Consider the following 17,659-nt stretch of genomic DNA (forward strand, 5'->3'; position numbering starts at 1 on the left):
AGGACATTGACAAGATGCAGAACTGAGCGGACAAATGGCACGTGAAGTTCAATCCCTCAAAATTGCAGCGCAAGTTGAAAAGGTGGTGAAGAAGGCGCATGGTGTGTTGGCCTTCATTAGTCGGGGGAATGAGTTCAAGATATGACAGGGGTAAACTTTGCCAAGCTGTTGTCATTCCACAACATGAGCCTCCGGAAGATCCTCCGCGTTTCCTGGCCAGGAAAGATCTCGGACCGCGCCCTGCTCCCTCAGTGTCACCGAGAGGACATGGCCACAGTCACCGTGGGGAAACGTCGGAGGTGGATTGGGAATGTGATGAGGGGAGAGGTGAGCTGTGTCGTCAGGACAGCACTTCATTGGACCCGTGAAGGGCGGAGGAAACACGGGAGACTAAAGGCAGCCTGGCACCATGCCGCAGAGGCAGAAATGAGGACCCTGGACCACACAGAGAGGATGGCCAAGGACAGACCAAGGTGGAGGACCCATATTGCTGCTTCAAACAGGCATTTTGATGACAATGAGCTCAAGAGCCAGAAGGCACTGCTGCTGCTTTAGAAACCGGATTAGACCACACGTGGAGTGTTATGGTCACCTCATTCCAGAGGGGGTGCAGAGGAGATTAACCAGGATGCTGCCTGGACTAAAGAATGTGTCTTAAGAAATTAGGTTAAGCAAACTAGGTCTTTTCTCTTTGGAGTGAAGGGAGAACACAAGAAATAGGAGCGGGAGTCGGCCATCCAGCCCGTCAAGACTGCTCCACCATTCAATAAGATCATGACTGACCTGGCCATGGACTCATTTCCACCTACCTGCCTTTTCCCCAGAACCCTTAATTCCCCTACTATGCAAGAAAAAAGAGATAAGGGATGACCTGATAAAGGCGTATGAGATAATAAAACACACAGATAGAGCAGACAGCCAGCACCTTTGTCCCAGAGCAGCGTTGGTTACTACAAGTGGACATCCCTCGTAGGTGGGTGCAGGGAAATTTCAGTGGGATGGCAGAGAGTGGTGGGTCTCTGGAATGGACTACCAGGTGTACTGGTAGAGGCTGAAGCATTAAGGACGCATGGAGGGTTATGAGCTGTGTAGGAGGGAAAGGTTAGATTCACCATGGACTAGGTTTACAAATGGAGGGTTATGAGCTGTGTAGGAGGGAAGGGGCAGATTGACCATGGACTAGGATTACATTGGTCATTACAACACCATGAGCTCTGCTCCATTGGTAGTTTGAGGAGGTTTGGTATGCCACCAAGACTCTTGCTTGGTATGGAGGCTTCAACGCACGGGACCACAAGAGGTTGCAGAGGGTTTTCGTTCTAGTTCACTCCATCACTGGCACAACACTCCCCAACGTCAAGGGCATCTTTAAGACACTTCATTTTTGGGAGCCCACCGTCAGTGTGGATCAGTCACGTCTCCTCCTCGCTGACAATCAACACCGGGGCACCTCAAGCGTGCGTGCCTGGCCCACTGCTCTGCTCGTGACTGTGTGGCGAGGCGCAGCTCAACGGCGTCCCTAGGTTCTGTTGTTGGCTGATTCTCGGACGGTGATGAGGGTCCATACAGGAGTGGGGTAGCTCAGCTGTTTGAGTGGTGTTGCAACAACAAGCCCGCACTGAACACCGGGGCACCCAGGAGTGCGGTAGAACAAGGAGATCTGGGAATACAGGTCTGTAGCTTCTTGAAAGTGGTCATAAAGAAACCTTTTGGCACATTGGCCTCCATAAATCAATATATTGAGTACAAACAATGGGCTGTTGAAGTTGTATCAGACATTGGTGAGGCCTAATTTGGAGTACTGTGTGCAGTTTTGGTCACCTACCAACAGGAAAGATGTAAGTAAGGTTGAAAGAGTCCAGAGAAAATTGACAAGAATTATGCCAGGTCTGGAGGACCTGCGTTGTGTGGAAAGATTGAATAGGTTAGTACTTTATTCCTTGGAACATAGAACACAGACAGGAGATTTGATTGAGGTATACTAAATCAGGGGTATAGATAGGGTAAGTGCAAGCAAGCTTTTTCCACTGAGGTTGGGTGAGACTAGAACCAGAGGTTAAGAGTGAAAGGAGAAAAGTTTAAGGGAAACATCTTTCACTCAGAGGGTGGTGAGAGTGTGGGACGATCTGCCAGCACGAATGGTGCGTGGGAGCTTGATTTCAATGTTTAAGCATAGTTTGGATAGGTACATGGATGGTAGGGGTGTGGAGGGCGATCATCCCGGTGCAGGTTGAAGGGAGTAGGCAGCTTAAATGGTTTGGCAAGGACTAGATGGGCCGAAGGGCCTGTTTCTGTGCTGTACTTGTCTGTGATTCTGTGAATCTATCAGCAAGACCAAGGAACTGACGTTGGAGTTCAGGAAGGGGAAGTCAGGGGAACACCCACACAGCCCTCATGAGGGGCCAGCAGTGGAAAGTGTGAGCACCTTCAACTCCCTGGGCATCGGCATCTCAGAGGACCTTTCCTAGGCTCCTCATACTGATACAGTGACGAAGAAGGCACGCAAGTGGCTGTTCTTTGTCAGCGTGTCTACGGAGCCTCTGGGAGATTTCTGCAGCTGTACAGTGGAGAGCGTTCTGACTGGTTGCTCCACCATTTGGTGTGGAGGCTCCGATGCAGAGGATCGCAGGAGGCTGCAGAGGGTCCTAGGCTTGGCCAGGTCTCCACAACTGAGGACTTCTTCAAGATGTTGTTCTTCTAGCTGAAGAAGGTGACCATCCAGGACATGCCACCACCAGGGAGGAGGTACCATAAGACCATGAGATATCGGAGCAGAATTAGGCCACCTCCCCCATCGAGTCTGCTCCATCATTTCATCATGGCTGTTCCAATATTCCTCTCAGCCCCAATCTCCTGCTTTCTCCCCACAGACCCTCATGCCCTGACCAATCAAGAATCTATCAACCTCTGCCTTAAGTCTACATAAATATCTGGCTTCCACAGCTGCCCGTGGCGAAGAATTTCACAGATTCACCACCACCTGGCTAAAGAAATTCCTCCTCATCTCCGTTCTTAAAGGATGCTCCTCTATTCTGAGGCTGTGTCCTCTGCTCTTAGACTCCCCCACCATAGGAAACAACCTCTTCGCATACACTTTCACCATTCGATAGGTTTCAATGAGGTCATCCCTCATTACTCTGAGTTTCAGCAAATACAGGTCCAGAGCCATCAACACTCTTCATATGACAAGCCATTCAATCCTGGAATCATTTTCACGAACCTCCTTTGAACCCTGTACAGTTTCGGCACATCCTTTCGAAGATAAGCACCCTGAAACCACATCCTTAACAATTGATTCCAACATCTTCCCACCCACTGAGGTGAGACTAACTGGCCTATAATCTCCTTTCTTCTGTCTCTCTTCCTTCTTGAAGAGTGGAGTGACATTTGTAATTTTCTAGTCTTCCGGGAACCATTCTAGAATCTAGTGATTCTTGAAAGATCATTGCTAGTGCCTCCACGATCTTCTCAGCCACCTCTTTCAGAACCATGGTGTGTACACCATCTGATCCAAGTGACCTTTCAGTTTCCCAAGAACCTCCTCTCTAGTCATGGTAACTTTGCACACTTCATGACCCCTGACACCTGGAACTTCCATCATACTGCTAGTGTCTTCAATGGTGAAGACTGATGTAAAACACTTCCTCAGTTCATCTGCCATTCCCTTGTCACCTACAGCATCGTTTTCCAGCGGCCCGATATCCACTCTCACCTCTCTTTTACACTTCACATATCTGAAAAGAAAACTGTTGGTATCCTCTTTAATATTATTGATCAGTTTACTTTGGCATTCCCTCTATACCTCCTTAATGACTTTTTAGTTGCCTTCTGTTGGTTCTTAAAAGCTTCCCAGTTCTCTAACTTCCTTCATATTTTTGCTCTACTTTATACCCTCTCTTTGGCTTTTATGTTGGTTTTGACATCTCTTGTTGGCCACAGTTAAGTCATCTTGCCTTTAGAATACTTCTTCCTCTTTGGGATGTATCTATCCTGCGCCTTCTGAATTGCTTCCAGAAATTCCAGCCACTGCTGCTCTGCCGTCATCCCTGCCAGTGTTCTTTTCCGATCAATTCTTGCCAACTCCTCTCTCGTGCCTCAGTAATTCCTTCTACACAGGAGCCTGAAGACCCACATTCAACGATACAGGATCCCCTCTGCCATCAGGTTTCTGAATGGTCCATGAACACCACGCCATTATTCCTTAATTTGGGACTATTTCATTACTTTGTAATTTTAATGTCTTTGCAGTCTACTGCTGCTGAAAAACAACAAATGAGTTGATTCTGATGTATACTGATGTTTATAAGTCAAAGGAGGAGATACCATTGGGTGTCGAAGAGTATTAGGGTGGATGAGTCCCCAGGGCCTGACGGGATAAACCTCAGGATATTGAGGGAAGCGAGAGACTGCTGGGGCCTTGTCTCCTCTCCAACCACGGACGAGGTCCCAGAGGCCTGGCGGGTTGCTAATTTTGTCCCGTTGTTCAGGGTGGGGGAATAATGAAAACTAGACCGGTGAGTCTCACGTCAGTGGAAGGGAAGCCACTGGAGAGGAGTCCAAGGTATAAAGATCTGATTGTGTGGTGATGTCTGATTCTGGAAGGCTCGCACCTAAGGTGGGGGGGGGGGCAAGTTCAAAGGAGGTGCATGGGGGAAGGTTTCTTTATCACACAGGGAGTGATGGGTGTCTGGAATGCGTGGCCACGGGTGGTGGTGGAGGCAGATAGGATAGGTATTTAAGAGGCTCTTAGATCGGTACATGGATGTGCAGGAGTCGGGGTTGTGCAGCCGAAGGGGGCTGGACTAGTTCGGTATTTAGTTACTAGCTTAATTGGCAAAGTGCAGCAACAACCTGGCACTCAATGTCAGCAGGACCAAGGAGCTGTTTGTGGACTTCAGAAAGGGTAGGTCGAGGGAATACGAACCGATCCTCACCCAGGAATCAGAAGAGGAGAGAGAGGGAGCAGTTTCAAGTTCCTGGGTGTCAATATCTCTGAGGATCTGACCTGGTCCCAACATATCGTTGCAACAACAAAGAAGGCAGGACAGTGACACACATCAAAGTTGCTGGTGAATGCAGCAGGCCAGGCAGCATCTCTAGGAAGAGGTACAGTCGACGTTTCAGGCCGAGACCCTTCCTCAGGACTAACTGAAGGAAGAGTTAGTAAGAGATTTGAAAGTTGGAGTGGGAGGGGGAGATCCAAAATGATAGGAGAAGACAGGAGGGGGAGGGATGGAGCCAAGAGCTGGACAGGTGATTGGCAAAGGGGATATGAGAGGATCATGGGACAGGAGGTCCGGGAAGAAAGACAAGGGGGGGACCCAGAGGATGGGCAAGGGGTATAGTGAGGGGGGCAGAGGGAGAAAAAGGAGAGTGAGAGAAAAAGAATGTGTATATAAATAAATAACGGATGGGGTACGGGGGGGGGGAGGTGGGGCATTAGCGGAAGTTTGAGAAGTCAATATTTAAAAAGACAGGCCAGAGGCTATGTTTCATTAGGAGTTTGAGGTTATTTGGTTTGTCCCCTAAAACACTCACAATTTTCTACAGATGTACTGTGGAGGGCATTCTAACTGGCTGCATCATGGTCTGGTATGGGGGTGCAGGAGGGAGGGGCTACTGCATGGGATAGAAATAAACTGCAGAGAGTTGTAAACTCAGTCAGCACTGGCCTCCGTAGTATCTTCAGGGAGCAGTGCCTCAAAAAGGACCCCCAGCACCCAGGACATGCCCCCTTCTCATTGTTACCATCAGGAAGGAGGTACAGGAGCCTGAAGGCACACAGTCAACGATTCAGGAACAGCTTCTTCCCCTCTGCCATCTGATTTCTGAATGGACATTGAACCCGTGAACACAACCTAACTGCTTTTTTTATTTCCATTTTTGCACTACTAATTTAAGATATATATTCTTCTTAGATATATATATATATATATCTATTGTAATCCACTTTATTTCTACATTTATCATATGTGTTGCATTGTACTGCTGTCGCAAAGTTAACCTATTTGACGACACGTGCCAGTGACTCTGCTTCTGAACGTTGAGGGCTGACGGTTATGGAAACAGAAGAGAGGAAATCGTGTGGACTAGGTTAAGGCTGGGGCATTGTGCATTAAACAAAACGTTGAAAATGATAGGGAAACACCAGACAGGATTGTGTGAGGAATGTCAGGAAGAGGAGTCAGTAGAACATGTAGTTCTGAGTTGCAGGAAGTATGGGATACAGAGAGAGATGATGAGAAATAAATTAAGGGAGTTGGGGATGCAGGAATTCACATTAAAAGGGTTGCTGGGCATGGGTGAGAGAGCACAAGTCCGGGTATTTTTAGCGTTTTTAAGGGGTACAGGAGTTTTTTATAGAATATGACGAATAAACAGGAATAGGATACTAGGATGGTCAAAGATGGGAGGGTGAAGTTTGTGTGTGTGTGTGTGTGTGAGATTGGGTGAAGGGATTTAGAATGCATGTCTAGTGCACATTCCGGAGCAGAGGGTGGCGGTAATGCACCATTAAGCTGGATGCCAACCGCCGTAAAACAAGATACAGACAGACAGAGGGCTGACGGTTCTGTTGCTGCGTTGTGCCATTCTGTGTCCCAGCTAACAGAAGATTGAGAAAGAAAGACAGAAGTACCTTCCGGGTAGTATTAGGGTTTCTCAGGTAGGTTCAGGAACCCAAAGGGAGTGGGGAAGAAGCTGTTGAGCTGTGAGTGTGGGTCTCCAGGCTGCTGCACCTCTTGCCGAGTGGGTGTAACGAGCAGTGGGAAAGCCCTGATGGTGAGGGACCTTAATGACGACTGCCACCTTCTTGAGGTACCTGACGTTGAAGATGTTCGACAGTGGGGAGGGTTGGTGATGGTGCTGGCTGGCTCTACAGCCCTATGCAGGTGGAATACAGTGTCGGGAAGTCACGGTCACGCACTTTGGTAGAAGAACTGAAAGGTTTGACTGTTTCCTAAATGGAGACAAAATTCAAAAATCTGAGGTACAAAGGGCATCGGGAGTCTCATGAAGGATTCCCAAGTCCCAAGTCCCCAAGGTTAATTTGCAGGTTGCAGGTTAAGGAAGGCAAATGCGACGTTTGCCTTCATTTCGGGAAGACCAGAATATAAATGCAGGGATGTGATGTTGAAGCTTTATAAAGCCCTGGCGAGACCTCACTTGGAGCGTTGTGAGCAGTTTTGGGCTCTTTTCCTTATCTGAGAAAGGATGTGTTGACATTGGAAATGATTCAAAGGAGGTCCGTGAGAATGATTCCAGGTTTGAAAGGCTTCTGGTATGAGGAGTGTTTGATGGTTCTGGGTCTGTGCTCACTGGAATTCAGAAGCACGAGGGGTGGGAGTGAGTGTCACGTTGAAACCTAGCGAACATTGAAAGGACTCGATGGAGTGGATGTGGAGAGGCTGTTTACCATGATGGGGGAGTCCAAGGCCGGAGGACACAGCCTCAGAATAGAGGAGTGTCAATTTAGACCCCAGTGAGGAGGAGGAACCTCTTTAGCCAGAGAATGGTGAAGCTGCTCACCCTTCCCACTCTGACCCCTCAATGGGGACCGCTGTGTCCTCCCGACGGGGAGCGCCAGGTCGCCGTTGCGATGGAAACCCGGGTTCACGCCTGAGCCCCACATCGGGGTAAGAAGGTCACAGGATGCCCCGGGGTGCGGGAGAGGGTGAGAATGGTGAGGGGCGAAGGGAGCGCACATTCTCACTCACTCTCTTCCGTCTCCTGCTGATGACGTCTTCGGGTTAAAGGAGCACACCCTCCATTTATTGTTTGCCGACAGAATTTGAAGGCTGTGGGAGCGTCTCTCAATTCCTCCAACCCAGGGACCGTCACACAACATTACATGTAGACTCACACACACACACTACACCAGACACCTCACAGAAGACCTGGTCTGTGTTTACCTGCTGTTCCCAGCGCCTTTATTTCTACATCAGTTTACAATCCGCCGCAGATGTGGAAACGTATTTTACTAGTAACACAACGGTATTTTTCTCTGTAACAAATCGGAACCCGTACTGTTCCAGAGTGCTTTGCTTATAGTGTTTGTGCAACAGGATGTCGATGAACCCTGAGTGTCTGACAAACTGCAGAAAGACACGTGCGTTTGGTCGAGTACACTGATAAATCAGACGAACCAAAATGCACCTTGTCCTTGAACTAGCACAGGTCGATACGACTTGTGTATAAAGTAGTGACTTTGCTGCCTGTTTTCCGGAAGCCATCCCCGACTGTTGTGTGGTGACGGTCTTCCCTTGCAGCGAGTAAAGTAAACACACTTATGATTGATCCATTCTGAGCAAACTATTGTCTGTTGTACAATGTAGTGGAAAGGTGCTTGACAACAGAGTGCACGAGTGGACACTGTGCCCCGTGGTATATCAGGTTCTCCGCTGTCTGTATGGGATAGAGAGGTGGTGCTCATCATCACTCCCCTCCCCTACCACTCCCATCACCCTCCTGCCCGAGTGGAAGAGCAAGATCCCATAAAGAGACAGGGACAGGGTTAATGCCTGGGCGATCCTTTCAGTCCTCTGAGGGACTGCCCCACTGAGGGACTATCCTTCAGTAACCCCATTGAGGGATGGTCGATCAATTCTGCCAAGGGACCATCCCTCAATCCCCCACACCGATGGACTAAGTGAATCCCCACACTGGGATTGACCACCTCCCCACCCCACCCCCACTGAGGGACTGTCCCTCAATCGCTCCGTCCTTTAATCCCACCCTTAACGATAAGAGACCGTCCCTCAATCACCTATCCCTACCGGCGGACCATTCCTGAATTCCCCCTCCCCATCAAGAAACCGAACCTCAAAACCCCCACCGAGGAATCGTCCCTCAATACCCCGCACTGATAAACAGTAGTTCAATCCCCACACTGTGGGACCATTCCTCAACACCATCCATCGTGGAAATGTCCAAATTCCTCAATACCCACTACAGGGCGTAATTCAGTCAGGGACTCCGCCTCATGGAACAATCACACAATGCTCTAACAGTCATCCTAATCCCTCCACTGCAGGCCCAGTTCAGGCCCCGAGCCCCGCCATGCCCCCTACCCCAGGGTGGGTGTCTGAGAGGTGGAGGGTTAGTATGTAGTCGGTGACTTGGCAGAGGAGTCGGACCAGAGGCCCGATCTCAGGCGGGGGGTAGGCCTGGTGTAGGCGGAAACCGGCCGCCTTGTACAGGGGCAGGGCGGCTGTGTTTGTCGACGAGGTGTAGATGAGGCAGAAGCGGTAGCCTCGGGCCCGGGCAAAGCGCAGCGCCCGGTGGAAGAGAGCCCGGCCCAGCCCGCAGCGCCGCAGGCCCGGTGTCACGGCCAACCGACACAGCTCGCAGCTGCCGGCCGGTCCCTCTGTCTCGGCCATGACTGCCACCATCCCCACCAGCGGGCCAGCCCCGCCCAGCTGGGCCACCCACAGGCTGGCGTCGCGGGGCCGCAGGAAGTAGCCGTCGATGTCGGCCAGGTCTTCCTGCAACGGTCCGGCGGCCGAGGCCCGGCCAAAACGCAGGCAGGCCCCGTAGAGAGAGGCGGCGGCCAGCGCTGGGCCCATCAGGGCGGCGGCCCAAAGCCTGGGCCCCGGGCCCGGCCACGGGCCTAGGAAAGGCAGGGCGGCACAGAGGCCCAGCAGGGCCAGGACCGCGGGCCGCTGCAGAGCCTGGCGGAAGGCCGTCCCTACTTGCTCGGCCGCCGTCTCCTGGTACAGCCGCCGCACTGCCTCGAAGTCGCTGGGCCAGCAAGGCCGAATGGTGAAGCCTCCCGGGACCTCCTCCACCTCCGCCTCTTCCTCATCCTCCTCCATCCGCCTCCTGCAGGGCTCGGCCATGCTTGGAGCCTGGGGACATAGAGGAGACAGATGTTGGAGCCTTCCTTTCTGTCCCACCCCTCAGCTCCTCCCTCTTTCTCCACCTTTCCCTCTCCCCTCCACCCCATCTCCTCAGCTTGCCCCACTTCCCCATCTCTCCTCTCTCCCCACACTCCCTCCCTCCATCCCCATCCCCTGTGCCCATTCTCCCCGTCCGCCATCTCCCCCTCCCCATCAGCACCTCACCCCTTCCTTTCTGAATTTTATAAACATTTGTCTGGTCTCCCCTTCATCCTCCGCTTCTCCACATTAAACAAATTTGCCTGACCTCTTCTTGCAGTTCGTGCTCTCTAATCCCGACCCCACCCTCTCCGAAGCCCCCTCACCCTTCCCGTCAGGGGTGACCAGGACCGCAGACAACACTCAGACGTGGCGGTGGAGTAGTGTAGCGGTCAGCACTCTGGTTTACAGTACCGGAGACCCGGGTTCAATTCCCACCGCTGCCTGTAAGCAGTTTGTACGTCCTCCCCGTGACCACGTGGGTTTCCTCTGGGTGCTCTGGTTTCCTCCCACAGTCAAAGACTGGTTGGTTAATTGTTCATTGTACGTTGTCTTGAATAATTGTTCATTGTATGTTGTCCTGAATAACTGGTCACTGTATGTTGTATCGGGGGATTGCTGGGTAGCACAGCTTGAAGGGCCAGAATCTCAATAAATAGATAGATGGATGGATAGATAGATAGATAGATAGATAGACAGATAAGATATAGATAGACAGGGAAATAGACAGAGAGATAGACAGATTGAGAGATAGACAAACAGATAGACAGACAGATAGAGAGATAGACGGACAGACAGATAGACAGGCAGATAGAGAGATAGACGGACAGGCAGACAGAGAGATAGACGGACAGGCAGACAGAGAGATAGACGGACAGGCAGACGGACAGACAGACAGACGGACAGGCAGACGGACAGACAGATAGAGAGATAGACGGACAGGCAGATAGAGAGACAGACGGACAGACAGATGGACAGGCAGACGGACAGGCAGATAGAGAGATAGACGGACAGGCAGATAGAGAGACAGACGGACAGGCAGACGGACAGGCAGATAGAGAGACAGACGGACAGACGGACAGGCAGACGGACAGACAGACGGACAGACAGACAGACAGGCAGACGGACAGACAGACAGACGGACAGGCAGATGGACAGGCAGACAGACGGACAGGCAGACGGACAGGCAGATATATCTATCTATAGCAGCGTTTTATAAAGCTGCAACATATCTTCCCAACTCTTCATCTCAGTTCATTGACCAATAAAGGTGAGCACGCCATCTTCCCCACCCTATCAGGCTGGGCAGCGGCCACCACTCTCCCTCTGTAGGTCAGCACTGTTCCGGAGCCCTGCCTTTTACATCTGACCTCCCAAGTACAAGTCCTGCCATTTCCCTGCCCCTCTCTGCCACGGATCCACATCCCACTGTGTCCTTTGGAAATTCTCTATTTCATCTGCGATGATCAGTGATCTCAAATTTCCAGCAGCACTACTGACAGCGTCCTGACAAGTTGCATTTCCATCGGGTACGGGAGCAGCCGAGCATTGGACAGGAATTTCCTGTGAGAACAGCTGAGAGGATCTAAGGGGTCTCCCGACCATCCATCGGGGGAATTTATCAGGAGCGCTGCATATGCATTGCCCGTAGTATTATCAAGGATCCCACCCACCCATCCAGCATCCTCTTCGACTTTCATCAGGCAGGAGACTCCGATGGATAAAGACAAGGATGGTCAGGATCTGAAACAGTTTCTTCCCCCAGGCCTTCTGAACTCCCTGAGTATCGCATTTGAAGTCTCACTGGATAATTGGTACTGTACCTGACAATTTAAATGTCTGGAAAGGGAGGGTGTCGGGACCGGAGGCGAGGGTCGGGCCGATTTCGTGCGGAGGCTGCGAGACTGCCCCGGCTGCCGTGCTTCGCGTCCGTGAGCTCCGCAGCGGTTGCCCCGCAGCTTTGACAAACCGAGACCGAGGCTTCGGGCCTACTCCGGCTGCTCTGGGGATTCGGGGCAACAGACTCGATTGGGTCCGGAGTTCTGTGCTTGCTTCAGTTGTTTACGTGGCCTGCGCACTGCGGGTTGCTCTTACTTTTCCAGCTGGGCTCAGTACTTGGGACTCTTACTCTGTGGCTGCCTGTAAGGAGACAAATCTCAAGGTCACACAATTTACACCTTCCTTTGATATTAAATGTACTCTGAATCTTTAAACTCTTACTTTCCTAGGTTATTGAGTGTTATGTGTACTACTGTGCTTTACACCCTGGTTTGGAGAAGACTGCTAGGTTATTTCGATCCTCTGCAGTAGCCCCCACTCCCCCACCTCCCCCAGACCAGCCAGTGTTTCAGCCGGTCAGAATGTTCCCCATGGTACATCTATAAGGTGAGGTTGGGGGGGTTAATTCAAAGGAGATGTGAGGGGTAAGTTTATTTTTTAACCAGAAAGTGGTGGGTGACTGGAACGTGCGCTGCTGGAGCGATGCTAGAGACAGGTACAATAATGGTGACGAAGGGAGCTTTGGAACGGACGGACGGACGCGCAAGGGAGTGGGGAAGCCGGAAATCTGGCAGCGGGGCCACAGGGGTGTAAGGCCTGTACGTGGCGAGGCCAATCAGCCTACTGTCTGTGCTGGATCACAGGGTCATCCAGAAATCCCCTTCAGTGACCCCGTAACCCATTTCTCCCCACATACCAGGGAAATCAGACCAAAGACCCAGAGTAGAGTCACACCGCACAGAACCAGGCCCTCTGGCTCAGCTGGTTTTACGCAGCAGCCAATCAGTGACCAGGATTGATTGGCAAGTGGAGAGGCTACTGTTGGAGTGGGCAGTGTTAGAGCGGGGATTTTGAGGGTTTAGTTCTTCGGCACTTCAGTGAACGCAGAAAAGCCGTGGGTAGGTTTTTTTCCTCCAGTTTATTTATTGTTCTCCTTCTTTATTTTTGTTATATATACCTGGGCACGTGGCCAAGTGGTTAAGGCATTCGACTAGTGACCTGAAGGTTGTGAGTTCGAGCCCCAGCCGAGGCAGCGTGTTGTGTCCTTGAGCAAAGCACTTAATCACACATTGCTCTGTGACAACACTGGTGCCAAGCTGTATGGGTCCTAATGCCCTCCCCTTGGACAACATCGGTGTCGTGGAGAGGGGAGACTTGCAGCATGGGCTGGTCTTCCATACAACCTTGCCCAGGCCTGTGCCCTGGAGAGTGAAGACTTTCCAGGTGCAGATCCATGGTCTCGCAAGACTAATGGATGCCCTATCTTCATACTTGTTCACTTAGAGCAGTAAGGGATGCCAGGCAGGAGACTGGAATGCTCCTCTCACGGGATGTGGGAAGACTCTGTGACTCAGGAGGAAAGGGGGGAAGAAGAGAGGCGAGCTGAGGCGATGGGGGATTCGTTGGTCAGGGGAAGAGAAAGGAGGCTCTGTGGATGAGAACAAGATTCCCGGGTGCCAGGGTTCCAGGACATCATGGATTGAGTTCTCAGCATTCTTAGGTTGGGGGGGGGGGGGGTTGAGGTCCATGGAGGTACCGATGACATGGGTAGGGTGAGTGATGAGGTTCTGCACAGGGAGTTAGGTGCTAAGTTAAAAAGCAGGACCTCCAGGGTTGTGATCTCAGGACTGCTACCCATGCCTCATGCTAGTGACACCAGAACTAGGAAGATTATACAGTTTAATATGTGACTAAGGAGTTTGTGTGGGAGAGAGGGCATAAGATTATTGGATCATTGGGGTTTCTTCCAGGGAAGGTGGGACCTGTACAGAAGAGACCGTTTGCACCTGAACTGGAGGGGACTAATATCCCAGCGGGAAGGTTTGTTAATGCCGCACGGTGGGGTTTAAACTAAAGTTGCAGGGGTATGGGAACCAGAATGCCAGAACAGATTGTGGAGAGGTTGTGGAGACTGGTGTTGTTTAGACATTAGACAAGGTCAGGAATCAAGAAGTTCAGCTTGGTGTGAGTAATGTTCTGAGCTGCGTATATCTCAAAGCAAGTATTACTGTAGGAAAGGCAGATGAGCTCAGGGCAGAGATCAACACATCAGTGGCCATCAGTGAGACTTGGTTGCAGGAGGGGCAGGACTAGCAGCTCAATATTCCAGAGTTCCATTGTTTTAGACACGTCAGTGCAGGAGGGATTAAAGGGGGAAGGATAGCGTTACTAGTCAGGGAAATTGTCACGGCAGTGATCAGTCAGGAGAGACTGGAAAACTCCCCTAGTTAGGCTTTATGGGTGGAAATGAGGAATAAGAAAGGTATCACCACGCTCATGGGGCTATATTATAGACCACCCATCAGTCTGCAGGATTTAGAGCTACAAATTTGAAGGGAGATCACAGACTGCTCTGAGAAACATAAGGCTGAGAAAATTGGTGATCTTAACCTTCCACATATTGACTTGGATTCCCATACAGTTAAAGGACAAGATGGGATATCAAATGTGATCAGGAAAGCTTCCTTCACCAGCATACAGAAGTCCCAATGAGAGTATGTGCAAATACTTGATCTCCTATTCAGGAATGAGGCAGGGCAGGTGACAGAAGATTGTGTACGGGAACACTTTGCACCTACTGATCATAATGCCATTAGTTTCAAAATAAATATGGAAAGATGGCAAGTCAGGTCCGCGGGTTCAGATTCTAAATTGGAGAAAGGCCATTTTTGATGATATCAGAAAGGATCTGGTAAGCGTGAATTGGGACAGGCTGTTTCCTGGCAAAGGTGTACTTGGTAAGTGGGAAGCCTTCAAAAGTGAAATTTTGAGAGCACGTTGCTTGTATGTGCCTGTCAGAAGAAAAGGCAAGGATGACATTTGATATTGAGGCCCTGGTTAAGAAGTACAAGGAAGTGCACTGCAGGTATAGGCAGGTAGGGACAAATGAGGTACTTATGGAGTGTAAGAAATACAAGAAAACACCTAAGAGAGAAATAAGAAGGGCTAAAAGAATGGACGAGGTGCCCAAGCAGACAAGTTGAAGGGGAATCCCAAGGGGTTCTACAGATATGTTAAGAGCACAATGTTTGCAAGGGACAAAATTGGTTCACTAGAAGATCAGATTGGATTACAGAGGAGGAGGTGTTTACTGTCTTTAAGCAAATTGAAGATTGTGGGTGTGGGGGTTACTATCAGAGATATTTAAAACATCTTTAGCACCAGGCAAGATACTGGAGAACAGCAGGATAGCTGATGTTCCATAGTTTAAAAAAGGCTGTAAAAATAAACCAGGAAATTATAGGCCAGTGAGCCTGACATCTGTAATGGGAAGGCTATTGGAAGATATTCTAAGGGACCGGATATAAAGTGGCATGCAAAAGTTTGGGCACCCCAGTCAAAATTTCTGTTACTGTGAATAACTAAGCAACTAAAAGATGAACTAATTTCCAAAAGGCATAAAGTTAAAGATGACACATTTCTTTAATGCTTTAAGCAAGAAAACTTCTTTATTTCCATTTTTTACAGTTTCAAAATAACAAGAAAGGAAAAGGGCCGGAAGCAAAAGTTTGGGCACCCTGCATGGCAGTACTTAGTAACACCCCCTTTGGCAAGTATCACAGCTTGAAAATGGTTTCTGTAGCCAGCTAAGAGTCCTTCAATTCTTGTTTGAGGGATTTCTGCCCATTCTTCCCTGCAAAAGGCTTCTAGTTCTGTGAGATTTTTGGGCTGTCTTGCATGCACTGCCCTTTTGAGGTCTATCCACAGCTTCTCGATGATGTTTAGGTCAGCGGACTGTCAGGGCCATGGTAAAACCTTCAGCTTGCGCCTCTTGGGATCGTCCATTGTGGATTTTGAGGATATGACCAACAAACAAAAAAGAGACTGGGCAGTCCATTTTGAGGGTGTTACGTACCCCGTAACTGGGTTGCCAAACCAGCAGAAATGGATCACTCAGTTGGAGTCTGGATTACTAGGACTAAGAAAGTTTTATTAAAGAAACAAGCAACACAGTACTCTAATCAAAACGATAATAAATGCAACAGTTCAGCAATGATAAACACACCTGTGCACAGAATTAAGATAACAGGATCAATCAAGCCCTATCGTTGTCGAGGGGTAAATGACCAGTTCCAAAGTGACGCAAAGTTCAGTTCAGTTCATAGTAATCATTGCCGTGGCGATGGACAGTGGGTGGGGGAGGAGAGAGAGAGCAAAAAACGAATGAATATTCAAAACGGCTTCCACACAGACCTTCGCAGTCAGCTTTCGGGCGAGTCCTTTGTGATGTCATCTGAGGTCACCGACCGTGACCCCTCCGTTTCCAGATACGATCATTTCCCTGCGGTGAACCTGGCACCCAGGCAAGGGTGGACACACACCAGGTTCCCACCGATTGTGCCTTTCCTCCCTGTGCGTCTATGGCCCCGGTCCCGCAACCGGCCTTCCGAAACTTCCCTCCGACTTGTGAGAGACGCACCGCTTCCAGGGTCTTGTTACCTTGGGTGTCGTGTGTGTGTCCTGCCTTAGCGAACCTGTCCCTTTATATCCCCCTGCTGGGGTATCGCCTGTCCATCACTTCAAACAGTTCAGGGTTCAAAGGGGGGCCGATCTGACAGCTCTCCTTCCCCTTCATTACATATCTCCAAATGCTGCTCCATTGTTTTCCTTATCTCTCTCTCTCCTGAAGACAGCTGGCAGACCAACTGCTGATCCCACTGGTGCCAGCCAGGACAGCTACATCTTAATCTATGTGTATTCTCGTCACAAGGGTATGACCAAAAAAAAAGAAAGACTTTCTGATCAAATCGAAAAACTTCAAAAAAAAGATTAAAAGAGTAATAAATCAAATTAAATGTAAATATTGGATAAAAGGTCACCAGGTTTGCTCGAATTTAAAGGATGTATCAAATGTCTGACTTCTTATTTTCTCTAAACTTAAACAGGACATAATGGAGGAAGGCCAAAAAAAGACAGTAGGTGGATTAGAATCCCTCCACTTCAATAAAATGGCTCTCCTAGCCAGTAAGGTCAAAAAGGCTATCACACATTGAGCGGAAACAGGAATATTTCATGCTTCCGATGGAATAATCCCAAAAGTTGCCGTAAGCAAGTGAGGTTGTAGATCCAAATCCAAAACTCTTGATAGTGTTTTAAAAGCATCTCTCCAAAGGTTATCTAGCTTTATAGATGACCAATACATATGAGTTAAAGTGGCCAACTCAGTATTACATCTGTCACAAATAGAATTAATATTGGAGAAAAGACGCACTAGGTTATCCTTTGACATATGGGCCCAGTGCACTACCTTGAACTGTATCAAGGAATGACGGGCAAAATAGATAGATGAGTTGTTAACCAAATGAAGAATTTTACTCCCTTGATCATCTGAAAAAGACTCTTGAAAAGAATTGAAAGGCTCTTAGCTGGCTACAGAAAGCACTTACAAGCTGTGATACTTGCCAAAGGGGGGGGTGTTACTAAGTACTGACCATGCGGGGTGCCCAAACTTTTGCTTCGGGCCCTTTCCTTTTTGTTATTTTGAAACCGTAAAAGATGGAAATAAAAACGTTTTCTTGCTTAAAATATTAAAGAAATGTGTCATCTTCTGCCTTATGGAAATCAGTTCATCTTTTTCTCGCTTGGCTATCACATAACAGAAATTTTGACCAGGGTGCCCAAACTTTGCATACCACTGTATGTGTATTTGGATAGACATGACTGATGAAGGATAGTAGGTACGGCCTTGTGTGTGTAGGGCACGTCTAACCAATCTTATAAAGTTTTTCGAGTAAGTTACCAGGAAAGTGGATTGAAGGCAAGGCGGCGGATGCTGTCTGCATAGA

General features: G+C 49.4%; 1 protein-coding gene across 1 annotated transcript; it reads right to left on the reverse strand.

Annotated features, from left to right (window-relative positions):
- Window positions 1-7,901: 7,901 nt before the first annotated feature.
- Window positions 7,902-12,049, reverse strand: LOC140204450 (N-acetyltransferase 8-like). The gene is made up of 2 exons (XM_072271176.1): window positions 11,699-12,049; window positions 7,902-9,845 (listed from the first exon to the last, which is right to left on the reverse strand). Exon 2 carries the CDS (start codon window positions 9,834-9,836, stop codon window positions 9,039-9,041), a length of 798 nt encoding a protein of 265 aa, XP_072127277.1. The 5' UTR covers window positions 9,837-9,845; window positions 11,699-12,049; the 3' UTR covers window positions 7,902-9,038.
- Between the last annotated feature and the right edge of the window lie 5,610 nt (window positions 12,050-17,659).

This window comes from Mobula birostris, chromosome 10 (assembly GCF_030028105.1).
Source record: "Mobula birostris isolate sMobBir1 chromosome 10, sMobBir1.hap1, whole genome shotgun sequence".
Classification (NCBI taxonomy): Eukaryota; Metazoa; Chordata; class Chondrichthyes; order Myliobatiformes; family Myliobatidae; genus Mobula; species Mobula birostris.

Coding starts and splice junctions, on each gene's coding strand:
- LOC140204450 (XM_072271176.1), bottom strand. CDS start 9,836: ATGGCCGAGCCCTGCAGGAGGCGGATGGAGGAGGATGAGGAAGAGGCG.